The sequence below is a fragment of the Balaenoptera ricei genome, chromosome 20 (genome assembly GCF_028023285.1).
Source record: "Balaenoptera ricei isolate mBalRic1 chromosome 20, mBalRic1.hap2, whole genome shotgun sequence".
Classification (NCBI taxonomy): Eukaryota; Metazoa; Chordata; class Mammalia; order Artiodactyla; family Balaenopteridae; genus Balaenoptera; species Balaenoptera ricei.
The window spans coordinates 63075785-63096415 of NC_082658.1; the positions used below are offsets into that span (position 1 = coordinate 63075785).

At 64.3% G+C, this 20631-nt stretch overlaps 1 protein-coding gene across 1 annotated transcript in view; it reads right to left on the reverse strand.

Annotated features, from left to right (window-relative positions):
• Positions 1 to 16341, reverse strand: part of MYO15A (myosin XVA) — a 50467-nt gene extending 34126 nt beyond the window's left edge. Inside the window, exons 1-15 of the mRNA XM_059906451.1 lie at positions 12718 to 16341; positions 10647 to 10729; positions 10026 to 10089; positions 9053 to 9162; positions 8644 to 8718; positions 8428 to 8518; positions 4880 to 4885; positions 4652 to 4755; positions 4511 to 4574; positions 3531 to 3644; positions 2841 to 3002; positions 1895 to 2008; positions 1249 to 1307; positions 1041 to 1164; positions 25 to 120 (exon numbers count right to left, since the gene is read on the reverse strand). Coding sequence (XP_059762434.1) covers positions 25 to 120; positions 1041 to 1164; positions 1249 to 1307; positions 1895 to 2008; positions 2841 to 3002; positions 3531 to 3644; positions 4511 to 4574; positions 4652 to 4755; positions 4880 to 4885; positions 8428 to 8518; positions 8644 to 8718; positions 9053 to 9162; positions 10026 to 10089; positions 10647 to 10729; positions 12718 to 16341 — 4890 coding nt within the window. The remainder of the gene's footprint in view (positions 1 to 24; positions 121 to 1040; positions 1165 to 1248; positions 1308 to 1894; positions 2009 to 2840; positions 3003 to 3530; positions 3645 to 4510; positions 4575 to 4651; positions 4756 to 4879; positions 4886 to 8427; positions 8519 to 8643; positions 8719 to 9052; positions 9163 to 10025; positions 10090 to 10646; positions 10730 to 12717) is intronic.
• Between the last annotated feature and the right edge of the window lie 4290 nt (positions 16342 to 20631).

Genomic DNA, 20631 nt, shown 5'->3' on the forward strand with positions numbered 1-20631 from the left:
AGAGAGCTGCCGGGGGCCCCTCACCTGCTCCTCCTGGAAGACGATCTTGTTGAAGAGGTACTGGAGGCTCTCGTTCGCGTAGTTGATGCACAGCTGCTCGAAGCTGTTGAAGCTCAGGTCCTGCCGGGCGTGTGGTGAGGCTGGGCCCGGCCCCTCTGTGGCCAGCAGCCCGTCCGTCCCGCCCAGGGCCTGCCCACCCCCCGGGCAGGCTCATCCCCGCCTTCCGCGGCCGCAGTTTCACCAAACTGGAGCCCCGCCCACAGACCCCCTGCCCAGAACCCTCCGTGGCTCCGACTGCGCACAGGGGAGAACCTGACAGTCCCATGCAAGGTGGCACATGCAGTGGCTGAAGCCCCAGGCTCTGGAACCTTCTGCCTGCGTTCCAATCCTGGCTCTGCCACTTTCTAACCCCCCATGCCTGAGTTTCCCCACCTGTAAAATGGGGATAAGGACAGTGCCCACCTCACAGAGTGGTTGTTAAGGATTAAGTGAACTAATAAGCAAAGTGCTTAGAGCATCAGCTGGCACACAACAGGTGCCACGGGAGCCTCAGCTGCCACTTCTGTTATTCTGATTTTGCCTATCTCTGTCCATGTCCCCCACCCTAATCGCCCAGATGACTTCCACCTCCCCAGACACCACGGCCCACACCTCTGAGCCTCCGCATAGGCTGTTCCCTCCACCTCAAATGCCGTGACTGGTTTTTAAGGAATTAGCTCGGGACGGCTCGTCCCCCTCCAGGAAACCTTACCTGATGCCTGCCCAGCTAGGGCTCTGCTCTAGGCTCCCCCAGCGCCAGGCTGCCTCTGTTACAGCTCTGACCGCATGTGTTCGTCAGTGTCCATCCTCACCCCACCCAGGCCCTCCCGGAAGCGCCCCAAGGGCAGGGCCCAGGTCTGGTTCTTCCTGGGGTCCCTGGTGCTGCCCACAGGGCCTGGTGCCCGGAGGCCCCAGGGAGTGCTGGTGGGCGAGCGGAGGGAGATCATCACAGGGGAGGGCCCTGAACAGATGATTGTGCGAGAGCGCCCCCGGGGGCCCACCTCGAAGCCATAGACGTCCAGGATGGCGATGGACAGCGCGTCCTGCTGCGGGGACACCAGCGCGTTGACCCTGGCGGTGAGCCAGCCAAACAGCAGCGCGTACAGGACCTTGGCGATGGCATCCCTGGAGCAGAGATGGTGTTTTGGTGGGGGCAGGCACAGCGAGGGGGCGGGGGACCTGGGGCTCAGGCGGGCGGTGTGGCCTCACCTGGCATCCACGGCGCTCTCCACGGTCAGGGGGGTGAAGATCTTCTCTCGCATCGTCTCCTGCGGGGGATGCAGCCCCTGAGTGACAGCGGGTTGGCCACCACCTCCGGAAAGTCCCCAGAGGACCGGGGGTGGGGGGCGTGGGGAGGGGAGCCGGGGAGATGGTGTGACTTGTCTCAGGCACGCAGTCAGCCAGGGGCAGGACAGACACCCTCGGCCCCCCTTCTGCCTGGCTTGCTGGTGGGATGGGGGCTGCCGGTCTGAGGGGGAGACAGAGGCAGAAGCAGACACAACAGTGACATCAGCCTGGGGAGCGGGGAGGGCAGGGGTGGGGGAGATACTGGCCCAGCCAGGGGTCAGGGACGGCTCCCTGGAGCAGAGGGTACCTGTGTTGGGGCTTGAGGATCAGTAGGCGTGAAAAAGGGAACCGCATTCCAGGCAGAGGGAACAGCCTATGCAAAGGCCTGGAGACTGGTGCCAAATGCCTTTGGGGTCTGAGGTTACCCACCTCTGGCCAGACCCAGAAGATGGACAGGATGGGGAGGTGCGGGAGAGGGGCAGGGGGCCCACACAGGACAGGGCACAAAGCAGCTCCGTCCAGGGCTGGCAGGAGGCTTCGAGAGCATACCCCGCACCCAGGGACTCACGGTCACTTTGAAGGTGATGGCCTTCTGCAGGCCCTCGGGGGAGACCTGCAGCAGCTCGGCCACGGCCTGGATCTCCCGGGCGCTCACCACCGAGGCAACCTCCTGTGCGTCCGTCTGCAAAACACCCACAGGAGTGCATTTTGAGCTAAATAAGCTTTTTATATGAGTTCCTATAAAAAACAGAAACAAGCGAGAACAGCCAGGAAGATTCTAAAACGGAAGAGGAGTACAGGGGGCACTGGAGATAGTAAAACATAAAGTTAGAATAATTAAAACACTATGGGGACAGACACACAGTTTGTAAACAGGTCAACGAAGCACAATAAAAAAGTCAGGAATTAGACACAAATGTACACAGGAATTTTCAGTACGGGATAAATACGTATTTCTCAAGTTGGGAGACTGAGTCACTATCTAAACAAAAAATCAAGATCCCTACCTCGTACCTTACTAGAATAAATTCCTGATGAACCAGAGATTTAAATGTTAAAAAAATAATCACAGAAACCACAAAAGGTCTTCAAACAATTATAGGCATAGGCTTTTATAATTTTAGAGAGATAGATCTCTAAAATGATAAAAAGTCTAAAATTTGTATAAGACTTGATAAATGAAATGCCTGAGAATAATTTTTTAAATCTGCATAGCAAAAAACCCCACCAAAAGCCAAAACAGGAAAAAACCTGTAAACAACCAAAATATAAATGATAAACCAGAAAATATATTTGCAATTCACATTAGAGACAAAGAGCTGATTCCCTTAACGTATATAAAAAGCTCTCATACGTCGATTAGAAAAAGATAAACAACCCCAAAGTGGCGGGGAAAAAGACCAGATGATCCGTGCTTCCGGCTGTGAGCTGGCGGTTTTTCTGCCAGTTCTTCAGCCTCCAGAAGACGCCCATGTCCCAAGGGAGCGGGCCGTGCGGCCGTGGTGTCCCCTCACCTCATACTTCTCAAAGTAGACGTTGCCCAGGTGCAGGATGGAGGCCAGGATGCGGAAGATGCTGTCCTGGTCCTCGGCGCTGAAGCCCAGCACCTCCATGGCGGCCAGCAGCCGGCGGAAGTCGTCCGCGTCGCTCTTCCCTGAGATCTCACAGTTCCCACCCTGGGCGAGGGCAGGGCAGGGGTCGGGGACCCTGGGTGGGGGCCAGGAGCCCTCAAGGTCCCTGCTCTGCCCCGGCCTGCAGTGTGGCTGGAGCTCCCAGTTCTCCTTCCCCTGCCGAGGGCCGGAGGCTCCGAGCAGGAACCGCACACCAGGCCCTGTGCTGAGGGCTTCGTGTACATTTCCTTCTAATCCTCACACACCCCTGCAAAGCGGGACTGTGCTGTCCCCATTTTACAGACGACGAAAGTGAGGCTCTGGAAGGAAGCGTAGTCGCTCCAGGCCGCTTAGTTCTATTCTAGGCTCCAGAAAAACAAAGAATCAGGTCGGCCTCCCCTACCCTGGCTTTGGACCCCAAAAGACACCTGTCCCCCTTGCCACGATGAGACACCGCAAGTCCAAACTCACCCTCCCAAACCTCCACCACCTTCGCTGGCCATCAGGACGCCACGACTCGGCTCTCTCGGCCCACGCGGAGTGATGGGGGGAGGGGACCAGGCCAAGGGCCCTCAGACGCCCGCTGGCTCTCACCTGGTTCAGGTAGTAGTAGGTCTCGGCCTCCTGCAGGCTGAAGGCCTGCCGGAGCTGGGCGGGCAGCCCGGCCAGCAGCTCGTAGAAGATGTGGTAGTTCCTCTCGTTTTTGGCCTGTGGAGTGGGTTGGGGGCTGCAGAGAGTGGAGCCGCGGACCTAGGTGACCCCCGGACACACATACAAGCCCAGCTATGCCCACAGGTACAAGTGCACACACGGGCCTCAGGTGAGACTGGTGCCCCCGTGACTAGTGAGCCCCAGCCTGGCACTGGCGGGGCGTTGGGGGGACCCTGGTGTGGTGGTGGGGAGGGGCTTTGGGCAGGATTTAACTCTGTTTGGAGAAATGAGAGAAAGGTGGCCCTTTTCGCATGTGTACCAGCTACACAAGCCTCTGCACACGTGTGTCCACGGACCAGACGTGTACTCGCAGGGCCAGCCAGGGTGGTGGGCACAGACTGTGGCCAGGCCTCGAGCCAGGCCCTTGGGACACAAAGGGGAACAAGGCAGACAGAAGCCCCTGGCCTCGTGGAGCCCACCTGCTGGCCGGGGAGACAGACCCTCAGCAGAGTACCGTGAGTGGCGAGAAGCGCTCTGCAGAGAAACAACGCAGCCGAGGGGGTGGGCAGTGGGGGGGGGGGCTGCATTTATTCACCGGGGCCGCTTCCCTGGGGCGTGACCTTCAGTGAAGACTTGGAGGAAGTGAGGGGTTCGGCCACGCAGCTGTCTGCGGGAAGAGTGCTCTGGGTAGAAGGAACAGGCGCTGCAAAGGCCTTGTGGCAGGATGGGGCCAGGTGTGCCTCAGGGACAAGGGATGGGGCGCGGGGGAGGGGAGGAGACGCAGCCACAGGCGCGCACGCGTGCGCACACACACACACACGCACACAGACACACACACACAGCCCGAGCGTCGTTCATCAGCTCAGCCAGGTGCCAGGCTCAGAGGGTCTGCACGCCCCACACCCGACTCCATCCTGACACACCTGAAACACGATCCTGGATTTCTCAAGCAGGTACTGAGAGGTTATGGCACCAGAAATCACGCCCCTGGGGAGGGAGCACAGTCAGCTACGCCGGGCACCGTGCACGCAAGGCCCCGGGGGGCTCCACCGCGGCCCACTCACCCTTCCAGAAAGATCTCCACAAACTTCCCGAAGCGGCTGGAGTTGTCATTCCTGACAGTTTTGGCGTTACCGAAGGACTCCAGGAGGGGTGTGGCCTCCAGGATCTGGGCGCCAGAGGAAGATCGGGCATTGCGGGGAGCCCACGGGGGCCTCCCCAGGTCCCCCACCGCCCACCCCACACCGCCCGCCCCACACCGCACAAGCGTGCACACACGCACCCCCCAATACCTTTATCTTCAGGAGCCGCCAGCACAGAGGAGGAGGGCGGGACAAGAACAGAAGCGGGTCACCCGCGGGACCGACCGGCTCCCCACAGGACGCCGGGGGCCTCCGACCGCGGAGGGAGTGGCCGAGTCCTCCCAGCCCCAGCTGAGAGCAAACCCCGGAGCCTCAGGGCCCCAGGTGTCTGGGCTCAGGGACCGTGGCGTGGCCTCAGCTGGGGGGTCTGCTGGGCCTTCCTGCCAAAGGGCTCCGGGGATGTTCTTGCCCCCGTCCCCAGCCACCGCCGGCAGTGACCCACCCAGTCTCCTGGAAAGGCCTCCTCCCTGCCCCGCCTTGCTCCCTCCAGGGGTCCTCCACAACTCTCGGGAGGTCCCGTCCCCCCCCGGCTCCCACCCCTCGGGCTCCAGGCCCTGCACGGCCCAGCCCCATCTCCTGTCCCCTCCCCACTCTGCCCAGCACTGCAGTCCCCTGACCGTGCCCGCGCCAGCCTCTGGGCACTGGCGCTCTGGCCCCCTGCAGCCCTCAGCCCTTCGTACGTCCATGTCTCCCGCTAGAGCGTCAGCCCCACAGGCAGGACCCTGTGTGCACACGCCTGGTGCTCAGCACCCACACAGGACCCGGCAGCAGGAGGCTCTCAACAAACACCTGCTGGGGGGGGACCTCCCTGGCGGTCCAGTGGTTAGGACTCCGCGCTTCCACTGCAGGGGGCGCGGGTTCCATCCCTGGCTGGGGAACTAAGATCCCCATGTGCCGCACCATGCGGCCAAAACATACAAAAAAAAAAAAAATCTGCTAAATGGATGAAATGGGGGGATAGCTCTTAATGAGAGCAGAGACGCCAGGGTGTTGTAGCTAATCACAGCACCCACTTATTAAGCACCTACTGCACGCCAGACCTTTTGCCCCAATTACAGCATCGTTAACAATCCTACGAGGCAGGCGCTAATACCGCCCTTGCTTACAGATCAGGAAACTGAGGCTGGGAGGGGTGAGCCAGCGTGCTCGGGACCCCAGGGCCGGGAGGAGCAAAGGGCAAAGGCCCGCCCACCGCAGCCCACGCCCGGCGACGTAAGCAGTGCTTTCTCTGGCTGCATCCTTTCCTCAGGATAAACTCTTAGGGGAGAAGTAGGGGGCCCGGTGTCCGCAGAAATGATACACATTACCTTGGGGACGGTGCCAGTTCCCTCCACCTGCTCACCCACAGTGTCGCTCAGTCCCGGAAATACCGTGCCCACCGTACAGGGGAGTGGACTGAGGCCCAGAGAGGCACGGGGGCCGGCCTGGGGGTGCTTACGGAGTCAGGGTGCGTCTGGGCTTTGGCCTGTACCGTCCCTTGTGGGCACCTGGGGGTGGGTTCTCTCCTCTAGTGCCCAGCACAGGGCAGGGCACACAGCCGGGGTGGGAACACCTGACCCCGTGGGGCCGTCCAGCCCAACCCGCGGGTGCGCCGGTGCCTGTGGCCCGGGCTGAGCAGCACCCAGCCACCCCGAGCCCCTACCCCAGGGAACCCTTGTCTCGTTCCCAGCCCAGAGGTGGAGCCTGTGGCCCAGACCTCGGCTGATCAAGGCACGCCTGGGTCCAGTGAGGACGCGTAGCCAAAACCAGTCCAACAAGAGGGAGCCCTGAGGCCTCCTGGCCCGGTGGGCAGTGTGGGCCGTGGTGCTGTGGCACCATCGTGCTGACCACGGGAGACAGATGAGGATGATGTCCAAACGTGCGGGAGGGCGGGGCCGAGACAAGGGACGTCGTTTAAGACCCTGGGCCCAGCCTTGCCTGAAACTGACCCTAGACCCAGACCGTCCGATTGCAGGAGCGGGCCCAACGGCGGCCAGAAGGTGAGTGCACGGTCACCCCAGCCAGCAGGCACCTCTTCACAGCTCCTCTGCGCCCGGCCCGACCCCTCAGGCCCAGCCACGTCCCGCGCCTCCGCCGTCCTCCCCGACCCCTGCCGAGACAGCTCCCCGCCGTGAACCTCAGACCCCAGCCCCTCCACCCCGGCACTCTGGGACACTGGGCAAGTCACTGCCCTCCCAGGCCTCAGTTTCCCAGCTCCCAGGGCTGCCGCGAGGCTCCGGTGCCGACAGAGCGGAAGGCTCCCCGCACACAGAAGGCGCCTGACGCACACGGCCGCCTGTCTACGCAGCCAGTCCTCCCGGGAGTCTACCCTTAGAGGCCTGACCCCCGGCCTGGAGCAAAGGGATGATCTGGTTGGCCTCCAGGAGACCCAGGCTGGGATGGGAGGGGCTGGCAGGCCAAGGTCGGTATCAGAAGTGGCCTGCCAGGAAGTGACCTCTCCTGACCACAAAGCCTGGGCTGACCCCCTCCTCACCGAGGGCCCAGCAGCCCCTGCCCAGTGCCCCCAGATCACCTGCAGAGGTCGCCACCAGCTGGGACACTGTGGCCACTGCAAACCTCTGGAGGGCTGGGCCGGAGTCTGAGCGTCAGGTTGTGGAGTCTGAGCTGGCAGGCCTCGGCCTCTGCCCCGCCTCCCCTGAGCTCCGGGCTCCTGGCACATCTACCGTCTCCCACCACCTGTGCAGGGACGCCCGGCAGACCCTCAAGGGCACCTGCGTCTTCTCTCCATATCCTGCCCCTCAGCTGTTGGCTGCTCCTGTGACTCAGGCCGAATGCCTGGGGCCAGCTTGGACGTCCCCTCTTACAGCCCCGTCTGGTCCCTCACCAAGTCCTGGAACCGCACCCAGGCCAGCTGTGCTCACCAACCCCGCTGTCACCTCTCTGGTTTGAGCCACCATCCTCCCTCGCCTGGACCACATGCTGCCCCTCTGCCGACCCAGCACACCACACCTGCTGGACCCCCAGGGCCTTCGCACCTGCTCTTCCCCAGATGTCTGCAGGCCCCACTGCCTTGCCTTCTCAGCGGGACCTGCCCTGACCCCCATGCCTGAAATTGCAGTCCCCAACACGCCCCATTCTCCTCCCTACGCTTCCCTACAACTTAACCCTTTCACATACACAGAATTTACCTGTCTGCTATTTTCCTTCCTGCTTCCTACGGTAGAACAAAATTCCCACAAGATGGGAACATTTATCAGACTCTTGTTGCTGCTACCTGCTCCCCAGAGCCTAGCCTGGGCCTGGCACACAGCAGGTCCTCAGGAAACCGTTACAGAGGTTCTTACATTCTTGGGTTCAGAGAACTCAGCTCTCTAAGCAAACCTCCAATGCTGCAGACCCCAGCCAGGCCTTCTCAGTGCCCCAGCCTCTCCTGACCCTACACTGGCCATCGCACACATTCGGGCCTGTCCTGCCTCTTTCACGACCATGAATGTGAGGCCAGGCGGGAGGAGTGGACGATGCCCCCTGCCCATGTGGCCTCTGCTGGGGCCGCCCCAGGGGGCTGGAACACAGAGCTGCAGGGGAAGGCAAGCAGGAGAGAACTCCCGGGAGGGGAGGCAGCAAGAGCCCCAAGTCCTACGAGGCCTCTCCGTGCAGCCCTGGGCTCGGCCACCCATCCTCCAAGTGGGGCCACAGAGTCTTGCCTCTCGAGGAGCACAAGGGGTGCTGGGCTGAGGGCCCTGGGGGGACAGACGCACCTGCCGTGTGACGCCCCGTTTCTGGTTCATGGCAGCCAGGTAGCGCAGAATCAGCTTCGTGGCCTCAGTTTTTCCAGAGCCGCTCTCTCCGCTGACCGGGCAGGGGGGCAGAGTGAGCTCCAGCCTGTTCACGGCCTCTTCTGGGCTCCCCTGACCCCACCGTGACGCAGGAAGACACGGGCAGGCAGGCCGGCCCCCGGCCCCTCCGCTGCTCACCTGATGATTATGCACTGGTTCTGTTTGGCATCGAGCATTTTGGCGAAGGCGAGATTTGCAATTGCAAAGAGGTGCCTGGAGAGACAGACCACAGGCGTTCCGGGCCAGGCCCTGCCGGTGCTCCCAAACCTCCCAGGGGACGGGCAGGGGGACATCTCTGCCTAGCCAAGCAGCCAATCCTGCTGTACCCCACCCTCGGGGAATGCTCCCCGAAACGCCCCCCACCCAGGTCTGAGGCACAGTGGCCTCCAGCCCACCGGGGTCTGTGGCCAGGCTCAGGGAGAGGCTGCTGGGCTCCCCACCGCCATCCACCACCCACAGCTGAGGGGCAACCAGGGACTCGCCAAGCTCAGACAGGAACCCAGGAGACCCCGGGGAGGTCCCCTCCCCCAGCCCTGGAGACACTCACGGGGAATTCTCAGCCAGCGCCCGCCCGCTGTACTGCTGCACTTGCTCCAGCCCGTAGATTCCAAACATCCGGTACGGGTTCACCGACACCAGGATGCTGCCGATGTACGTCTGCCGGGCAGACGGTGGCCTCAGGGCCCGTCTGTGTCCCTCCCTCCCCCACTCCTGGGAGCCAGGATCCCTGTTTCATGGGGACAGACGTCTGGCTGCCTGGCCCTGGTGTCTGCACCCTGGGCCCCCGGACAGCTTGATGGGTCGTGTGCTCTGGTGGTGGAGTGTCAGGCACTGAACCAGGCTGAGGCTGGGAGGAAGGTGGAGCACGCAAAGCCCCAGAGCCACGATCCCACAAGGGTGCCTGCTTCCTTCATTCACAGTCTGGGCCCGCCCCCTGACCGTCCCCCTGGGCCCCAGGTGTATGGCTCCCAGGACTCTGGAAGTTTACCCATCGGGCCCCTGCTGGGGGTCACACACTTCTGGGTTCCCTGTCTCCAGGCCTCTAAGACTCTACGTTTTAGGACTTTGGATTTTAGCGCTCCCAGCTCTTGAATGCTATGCTCAAATAGTAGAAACTCCAGGGCTCAAACCAGATGCCACGGGCTTCCCTGGTGGCGAAGTGGTTGAGAATCTGCCTGCTAATGCAGGGAACACGGGTTCAAGCCCTGGTCTGGGAAGATCCCACATGCCGCGGGGCAACTAGGCCCGTGAGCCACAACGACTGAGCCTGCGCGTCTGGAGCCTGTGCTCCGCAACAAGAGAGACCACGATAGTGAGAGGCCCGCGACCGCGATGAAGAGTGGCCCCCGCACAGAAACGAAGACCTAACACAGCCAAAATTAAATAAATTAATTAATCAACCAGATGCCACAAGTCTGGGGCGAGCAGGAGAAATCCATGCTTCCCACTGCAGCCCCAGGAGGCAGGGAGGCAGCTGCCCTCAGACCCAAGCCCAGGGAGGGGTCAGCCCCAGGCCTTACGTAGATGAGGTTCCGTTCAAATCTGGTCTTGAGGTTGGCCAGCACAGTGGTCTCCTGGAGGTCTCTGCGAGGAGATGGAGGGGGCAGTCAGGGCCCACCTTCCCCTCAGGGTAGGGCCTTGGTCAGAAAAGCCTGCGTTCAAGTCCTGTCTCTGACACCAACCAACTGTGAGGCTTTGAGCAAGTTACTTAACCTCTCTGTGCCTCAGTTTTTCTATCCATCTAATGGGTATGATAATCGCTGTTCCCACCTCGCTGGGGTGGGGGATGCTCTCAGGTAGCAGACGTGAAGGCTGTCACTGTGATTGGATAATGACACTGACCAGCACGGCCCTCACATCTGAGGCACCTCCAACGTGCCAGCACCCTCACACCAACAGCCACCCCACAGCATCCTGTGGGCGACAAACTGAGGCAGAGAGGCTGAGTATTTGCCCAGGTCCCAGCTGGTAAGCGCCGGGGCTGGGGTCTGGACCCAGCCCATCTGAATTACTGGACCTTTGTGACACTGCCTGAGCCTCGCTTAGCCGGGGAGGAAACAGGCTCTGAAAATGTTCCAGGAGATGAGGAGCACCCAGGTGGGAGGCGGTGACCACTCACTGACCCTGCCACCCCCACTCACTCCAGCTGCGTCATGTCCTCCACGCCGTCCTCCCGCTGCTGCTCGCGGAACCGTGTGGACGGCAGGTTGCGGATGGAGTGCATCTGGGGGAGACAGCCTGTGGTCAGCCAGCCGGAGAGTGCCCACGCGTGGCCCCCTGGCTTGGACATGGCCAGGACCCACTGCCGTGTGGAGGAGGGAGCCCTGAGGCCGGGCCGGCCGGGTCCTGTGGGCTGTCTGCCTCAGAACGCAACGCTTAACTCCCAGGGACACGGCCAGTCTCGGCGCTGCCCGTCTTCCCGAGGGCCCTGCCAGAGGCTGAGCACACACACGCGGGCACTGCTCCCTCTGCCTGGCCAGAAGGCCTCCCACCTCACGTTCTCCCAGGTTGACACCCTCCTCCAGGGTGAAACCCAGGTCTGCCTGTGTGACAACTAGGAGAACATCCGCATCTGGTGCCTGGGGCCTCCGGAAGGACCAGGACTTCCGCGTTCGGTGCCGCACCCCGTGCCCCGTGCAGGGCAAACGCAGCCCCACACGCACAGACCCCCAGGCAACGGCGCCTGCAGCCCAGGCGCTCCCACGCCCACCCGTGGTCTCGCACGGGGCTTGTGGACGTGCACGCTGGCCTGCGGTGCCTGCCTGGAGGCACACACACGTGCAGGCACGTGCTCTCAATGTCCCTTGGGCAGGTTCTCATGTGACAGGTGTCCCCGCACCTGGGGGTCTCGAGACAAAAGTCCCGATGCCCCCTGTGGGCTGCAGGCCCACCACTGTGCCCTGGTAGTGTGTACACTTGACCCCGCAGATACCACGTCTGCCCGGGCCGTGGCGCACGCACTCACATGCTCTCCTCGTTGGGCTGTGGAGCGCCCGAGCACACGTCCCAGGCCCGCACGTGACCCGTGTGACTGCGAGCACACTTGTGAGCCCGCCTGTCCTGCCTCTCGGATCCAGCCTGCACCCCTCCCTGAGCGGAGAGGAAAGGGGACACCGGGAGGCAGCCCGCGTGCTAAGTAGAGCACAGCAGGTATCACCCCAGAGGCCCTGGCCTCCCGCCCACCCACCTGCCCATGTGCGCCAGTGGCCGCAAACCCTGAATAATTCAGCCACTCACGTATTCCAGGGTGAGGAGGGCCCACGCATCCTTGCCCCTCACCCCCGGGCGCTTCGCGCCCCGCTCCTTCAACGCTGCGGCCCACACGGCACGGGGCACCCGCCGTTGGGGCCAGGGCCCCCCCAGCAGCCAGGCCGCCCCGGTCGCCATTGATGGGCCTGCTGGCTGCCCGCTCCACGGGGCACCGTCTGCAGAGGCTGAGAAACGCCCGCCACCCCTGCGTGCCCCGCCCACCCCAGGCGTCCCGGGGGAGGCTCCAGTGACCACCCCCCTCCGCTGAGGGCCACCCGGCACCGGGCTCGTGTTCCGCCGCGAGCATGGCAGCCAGGCACGGGCTTGGCACCCCTCAGAAAGGCTGTCTGCCCCACACCCTATGGGGCCCAGACAGACTCCTGGCTCAGCCGTGATCCACTGCGTGACCTTCTGGGTCTTAGCTTCCCCACTGTGCAGTAAAGAAGCTGGAAGGTTGGTTCCTGAGCCCTCACCTTTGGACAGTCCAGAGCCCTGCAGCCCGGGGGACTGCCCTTAGGCAGGAGCCCCAAAGAGACAGAAGACCCAGTTTGGGGGAGGGTCAGCAGCAGGCACGAGGAACAGCATGAACGTGAACGTGGGGGTGAGACAGGATGGGTAGGCAGGGTCTGCAGTTTCGTACTCAGCCAAGATCCCTGCGGGGGGCTCAGGGTGGACGTGCCATCCAGATCGGACGAGGACAGGACTGCTTGGAGCCCAGGCTGGGACAAGATCGCTTCCTCCAAGTGCCTGGGAGCAGTTTCTGGCATCTCTGTCCTCTGCCTGCCTGTGCCGGGCATCCCCTTGTTCAATCCCCCAGAAGCTCTGGGAGGCTGTTCTCCCCAAGCTATAGATGGGAAGACTGAGGCCCAAGCAGGCAGCAGTTCGCCAAGGTCCCAAGACTGTCTCCTGCCCTGTTTCCCAGGATGGAACCACAAGCCCTCCCTCTAACCTGTACCCCCATACCTTGTTCCACCAGCCTTTGGGGCCAACCTTTTCCCCGGAGCCCCCGTGGGGCAGGCAGGCAGCTCCAGGGCGCAGGCGGCAGGACGGGGGGCGAGCGTGTACTCGTGTGCAGGGTTGGTGGGCCTCCGCCGGCAGCCAGAGGCGGGACCAGAGCAGACTCCAGGCTCTCAGCCTGGGCCTGGGCTCTGGCTCCTGGATGGGAGGCTGCTGGGTAGCAGGACAAGCTCGCTGAAAAGAGCTCAGCTTTTGCACACGAGGCATGACCACAGCAAAACGCCCAGGGCTTGCCTGGAGCCATTCACCTGCCTTGGGCAGGGGTCCTGGGGCCCCAGAGGGCGCCAAGGGGGCTGGGGCCCTGGGCAGTGTCCCCCAGCGGCGCCATGGTGGCCACGTGGCCCTCATCTGCTCAGAGGTGGCCAGCGGGTAGGAGAAGCTGAGCCTCAGTGCTTTCCGCTCTGAGAGGAAATCCTTAGCGGGTGTCAGGGTCGGGCGTTCAGGCTCTGCTGGTGGCTGGGGGTCCTCCGGGCAGGCCTCTTCTTCAGGCTTCTTGAGGCTCGGGTTGGCTGATTTGGTCAGCTGTCCAGGCCCTGGGTCGTGGTGTCTACCCAGGAAGATACCGGTTGAGTCAGAGGCGGGATCTTCAGGCTGGGGAGCAGGGGATAGCCCTGGGCCCACGTGCTGGAGGAAGGGGTTTGGGGGTGGAGGGGGTGGCCTGGAGAAGCCACGGAGGCTGCCTGGGCCTCCCGGCCAGGGCGAGGGTGGCCGGTGGGTGTCAGGCATGTCCACGTCCCAGCTGGGGGCCAGCGGGGGCACTGTCCAGGGCGTCTCCGAGTCCTCGGGCTCGCGCTGGCTCTCGCGGTGCTCAGGAACAGGGGCAGCGGCAGCAGCAGCCGCCCGCCAAGACCCAGGGCCGGGTGGCAGGGGGAAGGGCTGGCGCGGCCGGGGCTTCACAGCCCTGGTGGGAGGCTCGCTGAGGCTGCGCCACGTGCGCGGGAGGCGCGAGGGCAAGTTGAGCGAGCGGTTTCGCGGGCTGGGGCCCAGCAGAGGGGGTGGCGAGGGCGGCCGCGGGGAGCCCAGCATGGGCGACCGGGGTGCGCCCGGGCGCCCCGAGGCTCGGCGCGGGGACGGGGGCTCCCGCAGCGAGCGGGGACGGCAGGGCGGCGGCGAGAAGGGCGGCCGGAAGGGGCCGCGGCGGACGGAGGGCTGGGGGGACAAGGGCCCCAGGGGCGAGCGGGGCCCCAGGGGTGAGCGGTACCCCAGGCGGGGCGGGCTCCTCAGCGAGGGCCGGGGTGAGGGCCCGGGGAAGCCGAAGGCCGCGCCCCGCCGGCGGGAGCCCCTGAAAGAGAGCCAAGGTCCGGGGAAGGCCAGAGGGTCAGGGGGCCCCTCGGGGCTCACGGGCGGGGGCTCGGCCAAGGCCCACCAGCTGGCCTGGGGTGCGAGGGGCACGTGAGCCGGGGCGGCCCAGGGCGGCGGGTGCCGGCGGAGCGAGCCGTAGGGCGAGGCAGTTGGAGGCAGGCCCGGGGTCAGGCCGGCGGGGCCGGGGCCGGGGCCGGGGCCGGGGGCGGGGCCGGGGGCGCGCGGCGGGGTCGGCGGACGGCGGGAGTTGTTGTTGTTGCGCACGCGCGCCTGCGCCCTCCGCAGCACGATGGGCGTGCCGGGCCGGTCGGGGTCCATGCCGGCCAGCTTGTAGCCGAAGCGCTTGTAGGCCGCCTCCCTGACCGCCGGGCCTCGCGCCCGGGCCTTCTGGCTGCCCCTCAGCCGTGGGATGGGCTCCTTTTCCGACAGGGTCTTTTTGAGGAACCGCGCCAGCGAAGTGGCCGGGCGCGGCGCTGGGCATCTGAAGTCCGAGCTGAAGCCCAGGCCCCGGGGGGCGCCGAAGGCCGAGAGGGCGCGCTGGAGGCGGCGCTGCCGCGGCGTGAGGAAGCCCCAGAAGGGGTGGCCGTAGGGCACCGGGGGGAGCGGCGGTATCTCATCCTCTTCTTCGTCTTCGTCTGTATCTCCCAAGGGCAGAGGGATGTCCAGGGAGGGCGGCAGGGGCACGTCCAACTTCTCCTTCCCAAACAGCTTCACTTGGGGCCTCGGGAAGAGGCGGAACCTGCGGATGAGGGACAACTTGGACCTGGCGGGTTTGTCCATGCCCTGCTGCTCGAAGAAGGCGGCGCTGGGCAGGCGGAAGGAGGTGCCCTGCCGCTCACCGCCCGCCTCCTCGGGCTCCTCCAGCTCCGCGATGTCGTCCATGGGGTGGGCGTACGGGTTGTGAGGCGACAGGATGGGCGGCGGCACCCACGGGTATGCGAAGGCCGACTGCTCCGGCGGAAGATAGGGCCCCTCGGGGGGGTAGATGGCCTGGTCCCCGCCACCATAGATGCCTTCGGCGTAGGGGACTCCGTGGGAGGCACCGTAGGGGACGCTGTAGGGCGGCGCGTAGGGATCCAGGTAGGGCGGCGCGTAGGCGTCCGGGTAGGGCGCCCCGTAGGTATCCGGGTAGGGCGCCCCGTAGGTATCCGGGTAGGGCCTGGCATACGGGAGGTCGTAGGTGAGGTCGTAGGGCGGGTAGGGCGGGTAGGGCGGGTAAAGCGCGTCGGAAGGGGCGTAGGAGTCCTGGTAGTAGCCGTGAGGTTGCGCCTCGCCGGCGTATGCGTCGTAGTAGCCGTAGGGAGACGCGAACCCCGACGGGGGCGCGTAGGGAGGCTCGTAGTCGTCGTAGCCATAGCGGTAGCCGTAGTCGGAGTAGAAGGAGCCCCCGTAGTAGTCTGGGCCGTAGTAGTCGTAGGGGTTCTCGGGCGGGTATCCGTGCAGGTAGTCATAGGGCGGCCAGGCCGGGCCGTGGAGGCCGTAGGCGCCCCGGTAGGGCTCCTCCTCGTACTGGTACAGCGACTGCCGGTCGTAGTAGTCATCACCCTCGCGGTGGTAGTCGTAGTACTCGCCCAGGTCCTGGAAGCCCTCCAGCCCGTACAGCGACCTGCGGGAGCCCGAGTGCCGGAACGGGGCCTCGTCCTCGAAGGGCAGGAAGCCCACGGGCTCGCCCGACGCGTAGATGCTGTGGGCGCGCGGGAACCTGCGCAGGCGACCCCCGGGCTGCAGGATCTCGGCGCCCGACGGGAAGGGCAGCTTGCGTGAGCCCATGCGGGAGCCGGAGCGGTCCAGCCAGGCGTCCAGCGTGGCCTGCGCGCTGCCCGACTCCTCGGCCTTCTTGATGAGGAATTTCTTGGTGAGCCAGTTGATGGCCGTGGACGCCTTGCTGAGCGACTGGGCACGCGGGCGCAGGCGGCCGTAGCCGCGCCGGCCAGGGAAGCGGATCACCATGAAGGACGGCTTCTTGCCCTTCATGGCGCGCTTCTTCTTGCCCACGCGCATCTGCGTCATGAGCTTCGACGTGGACTTGAGCACCGTGCGCGCCTTCTTCTTGCGTTTGGTCTTCTGGGGTCCGGTGTGGAGGCCCCAGAAGAAGGCCGACGCGCTCCGGAACTGCCCCTTCTTGGAGATCTTGGGCGTGCGGTCTCGGAAGCCCATGAACAGCCGCGACGTCCCCTTCAGGCTCCGCTTGGGCTTCTCCGGCTCCGGCGCCTTCTTCCCCTTCTTCCCTTTCTTGGCTTTCTTCTCATCCTCTTCTTCCTTCGCCATGGTGGCCACCTGCTCCCTGCCAGGCCGGCCGGTGTCACAAGCTCAGGGCCTTGGGGACACAGGGACCTGCTGAGTCTCCTGCCTGCGGCTGGACACGCAGCCTCCTCAGGCTCAGAGCAGCTGGGACTGGCCCGGTGGCCGGGGGAGGGACAGCCAAGCTCCTTCTGGCTGGGACCAGGCTTTCAGGAGGGCAGATCCATAATTCATATCCTCCTAGAGGCCCGCCTAGAATTTCACCCGCGAGCCTGGTGGAAAGCACCTGGGTGTTGTTTATGGGAAGCAGGGGAGGCCTGGCAGGCCCATGCTGGGGAGACTGCGTTGGCCTTAGACTCTCCATGAGGACAACCGTGCCTCAGCCCCAGTCAAGCCCTCCCTGAGCCTCCACCGGCTCACCCACCGAAGTGAGTGCTCGGGTCACTGGGCCCCAGAGAGGGGAAGCCACCTGCCCTAAACCACCCAGCACATCTGTCCTGGGCCACAAGTGGAGCAGCATCTCCTGAGCCAGGGTGGGACGTTCAAAGCCCACCAAGTCACCTTGGAGGGGAGGGAACCTGGGACCCTCCAGGTCCTGGGCAAGGGAGGAGGGGTAGTGGGCATGGCAGGTGCCTAGGGCTGCGGTCAGTGTAACCAGAGCTGGCCGGCCCTTGGGAGCGTGAATAATTTATCGGGGAGAACCAGGCTGCTGGCTCAGAAGGCAGGGCAAGAAGGGGGCGTCTCGGTTCCGGCAGGGCCGGGTAAGGCCATGTGCCTGGCGGGGGCAAGGGGTGCAGAGGAGCAGAAGCTCTGATCCCCAGCTCCGCCGCCGCCGGGCTGTGTGGGCTCAGGAACGCCCTTTGTCCGCTCTGGGCCTCAGTTCCCTCCTCTGTAGGGTGGGAGTGATGGGGCTGCCCTGTGTCCTTCGCAGGGAGGAAGTGAGACGTGATGGAGCTGCTGGGCAGCACCCGTGGCTGGAGGTGCCACACGTGTGGCCCACGTCGGAGGCCCCTGCCTGGCCCTGCCTCTCCTCCCGGTTTCTGCCTCTGCTGAGATGGCCATGTGGTCCCTGCGCTCTCCGCGTGCAGCTGATTCCTCCAGGCTGGACGCCTGAACCAAGGCCCTGTGCCCACTGTCTGGCCGGTGACCAGTCCACTTTTAAAAATCTGCACTGGGACAGGCAGGGGCTGTGGCTCGTTAGACGAAGGGGGCGGGGCGGGGCGGGGCGGGGGAGAACTTGGAGGCAGCAGCTCTGGGACCTGAGGCCTCTGCACTGCCTCCCCCCGCCCCTCCCCCTTTTCCTCCTCCTCCCCCTCTCTCTGCCCGGGGATCGGGGATCGAGGATCAGGACATACAGATCCCAGGGGGGCCGAAGACAGTTCTCCAACTAATGTCAGGCTCTCCACTCACTGAACTTCTGTTTAGCCCTCGGGCCCCAAAGCAAATTCCTTGGTCATTTAAGGTTGTGCACAGGAGACCCCAGAGCAGAGAGGTTCTGGCCCCGGTCCTGCCACTTGCCGACTGCGCCCGCAGCGGGCTTCGGAGCCTCGGCTTGCTCAGAGCGAGATGAGGACGAGAGGCTCTTCCCAGACAAGGGGGAGGAGCCGAGCGGTGGTCGTGTGAGCGGGTGACCCCCTCTGCCTCCTCACTTTCCTGCTCTGTCTCTGCCCCGCCCCCCCGCAGGCTCACCAAAAGCCCGTTGGTGCCCAGCAATTCGGGGGGGGGGGGCTGCAGGTGCCCCCCAGGGAGTGGAAACCAGACAATCAGGCAGCTTCCGGGGGCAGGGGCGCGTGGGAACTGGGCCCCCGCAGGACGGGGTCTCGAGGGGGCATCCACTCCCCATCACCCCCTCCGATTCTGCCTGCTCTCCTGCCTTGTTCTGGGCTGTGGGGCAGGGGGTTCACTCTTTCTGAGCCCAGAGATGCCGACACCACGCCCCCCACTGCCCCTCCTGGAGCTGGTTTCCAAATTGAGGCCTGGCCACTGTTATCTCGAGAGCCTCACAAGGGGCTGTGGGGTGGGAACTGTCATCTCCATTCTCCAGATGAGGAAACAGGCTCGGAGAGGTGAAGTGACTTGTTCAAGGTCAACCAGCTTGGGACAGTGGAACCAGGCTCCAACCTAGGCCTGCGTGGTCCGGAGCCACCTTTCTCGCTGGTGCTAGGCCTTCCTCGCCTCTGGGCTCCTGGGCACGTGGGCCGTCGTGTGGGAGGGGAACAGCTCTGGACACTGGCCAGAGGCAGGGGCTTAGCCGGGCTGACCCCCGAGTCTGGGCCTTCCAGCAGTTCTGGGGCAGAGGACCCTACTTGAGCCGCTGAGCAAGCCAGAGACCCTGATGTGCTGGTGGAGGTCGCCCAGGCCGTGTCCCTGCTTGGGCCCCACCTGGACTCCTGGTCAGCCTGGCCCCTGTCCCTCAGGACAGCATGCACTGACTTGTCCGTTCATTCATTTGTTCAGAGCATCTGCTGGAAGCCTGCCATGAACCAGGCGCTGTCTAAGCACTGGGGACACAGCTAAGGAAACAGAAACCTGCCCTCGTGGTGCTCACATTCTGGGGGGCAGGGACTGGCAACAAACAAGGATAGTGAGTGAAAGATACAACCGGTGGGATGGTGTGAGTGCTGGCATTGAAATAACGTAGGGACGCGGCATGAAGACTCGCGTATACAGCACCGAACAGGGCCTGGGCGAGGTGCCCTGGAAGTGACACGGGGGCCAAGAGTTGCAGGAGGGGAGGGAGGGAGGCCTGGGGGAGGCACAACGGTCCCGATGTGATGGAGGAACAGCAAGGCCAGGGTGACCGAGTGCAGTGAGGGGCGAAGGCGGGGGGTGGGGCAGAGGTCAGGGGTGAGGACTTGGCCACAGCCGTGGCAGAGAAGGGATGGAATTGGACCTCCTTGGTCTTCACAGGATCCCTCTCGCTGCCGCAGGAAGGACGGATGGCAGGGGCTGAGGGCAAAAGCGGTGGCTGTTGTGGGAGCTACCGTGGCGGTCCGGGCGAGCGACACTGGGGCCTGGGCCAGGCTGGGGCAGTGTGGTGGACAGAGTGCTGGGATGCTGGTGTATTTTGCAGGCAACTCACGAGTACCTGCACGGTTTCCTTACTGAAGCAGGCGGCAGAGTGGAGGCGGCCAGTGGAGATGAGGAAGGCCGTGGGTGGAGCTCTGCACGTGGTGGTCTCGGATGTCCGCCGTCCAGGGAGTTGGTGGGACTTGCACAGCTGTCAGGGAGTCAGCGGCGTCTGGGTGGTGCTGAGGCCACGGTTCGGCAGGATGGCACCAGGGGCTGGGTGCACGTGGAGGACAGGCCCTAGGAGTGAGCCTGGGGCTGCACTGTTCGGGGCCAAGCCGGCCCCAGAGACCAGAAGGGTGGTGTGGGCAGGCCCTGCTGCCGGCTGTCACCCAGGCCACCTCCCCAGAGCAGAGAGGAGCCGCGGCCTGGAATAACGATGTTGGTAATAATAATAATAAGAGCAGCTTATTCTCGGCAGGCCCTGTGCCTGGCTCTCTGTTTATCTCATGAAGGCTCCTGTTGGCCCCAGGAGCGGAGAGTGCCCTAGTGCCCACACTTACAGCTGAGGAGCCCAGGTCAGAGTCTGCATCCAGGACAGGAATGGGACCGACCCAGGGTTCCGAGCCGCCCCTCACAACCCCTAGGCTCCTTCTCTGAGCAACGTGGGCGCTCCTATGGCTGGGCTGGCCGCTCTGAGCTTCGGTCTCTTCATCTGGACAGTGGGCTTCGGAGCCCAAAGATGCCTGCCTGAGGTTCGCTGCAGCCCAGTGAGTCGCGGGCCACCGTCCAGCGCTGGCCTCCCAGCTGTTCTCCTGGGCAAACCCCAGGCCGCCGAGGACCCCCAGTGTGGGCAGGCAGAGGTGTGGCTCCGGGCGGTGTCCCTGGGCCCCCCTCCCATCCTCACTTTCATCAAATGTCACGTGGAGCCGGGGGGTGGGGTTGCACCCTGCAGTCTCTAAGGGGAGCCCCCTTCTCTGGCTGGTTCAGGGTCCCGCCTCCCTCTTGGGGTCCCCAGCCTCTGCTGCAGGCACAGAGCAGGTGTCAGGGAACAAGTCTCTCATTCGTGTGTCACCTGCCGCATGCCAGGCACCGTGCTGGGCTCCACAGGGCCACAGAGTCGAGCAGAACCAGGCACGGCCTCCGCCCCCACTCAGCTCCCAGTGTCAGGGGGACACGAATGTTAAGCGAAAAGCCACACCAACGAGGGGGGAGCTACAGCCGTGGGAAGAGCCGTGAAGGCCAGGCCGCGATGCAGGTGGGCGGACGCTGCATGGGGAGGCCAGGGGGTTCCCTGAGTTTCTGACC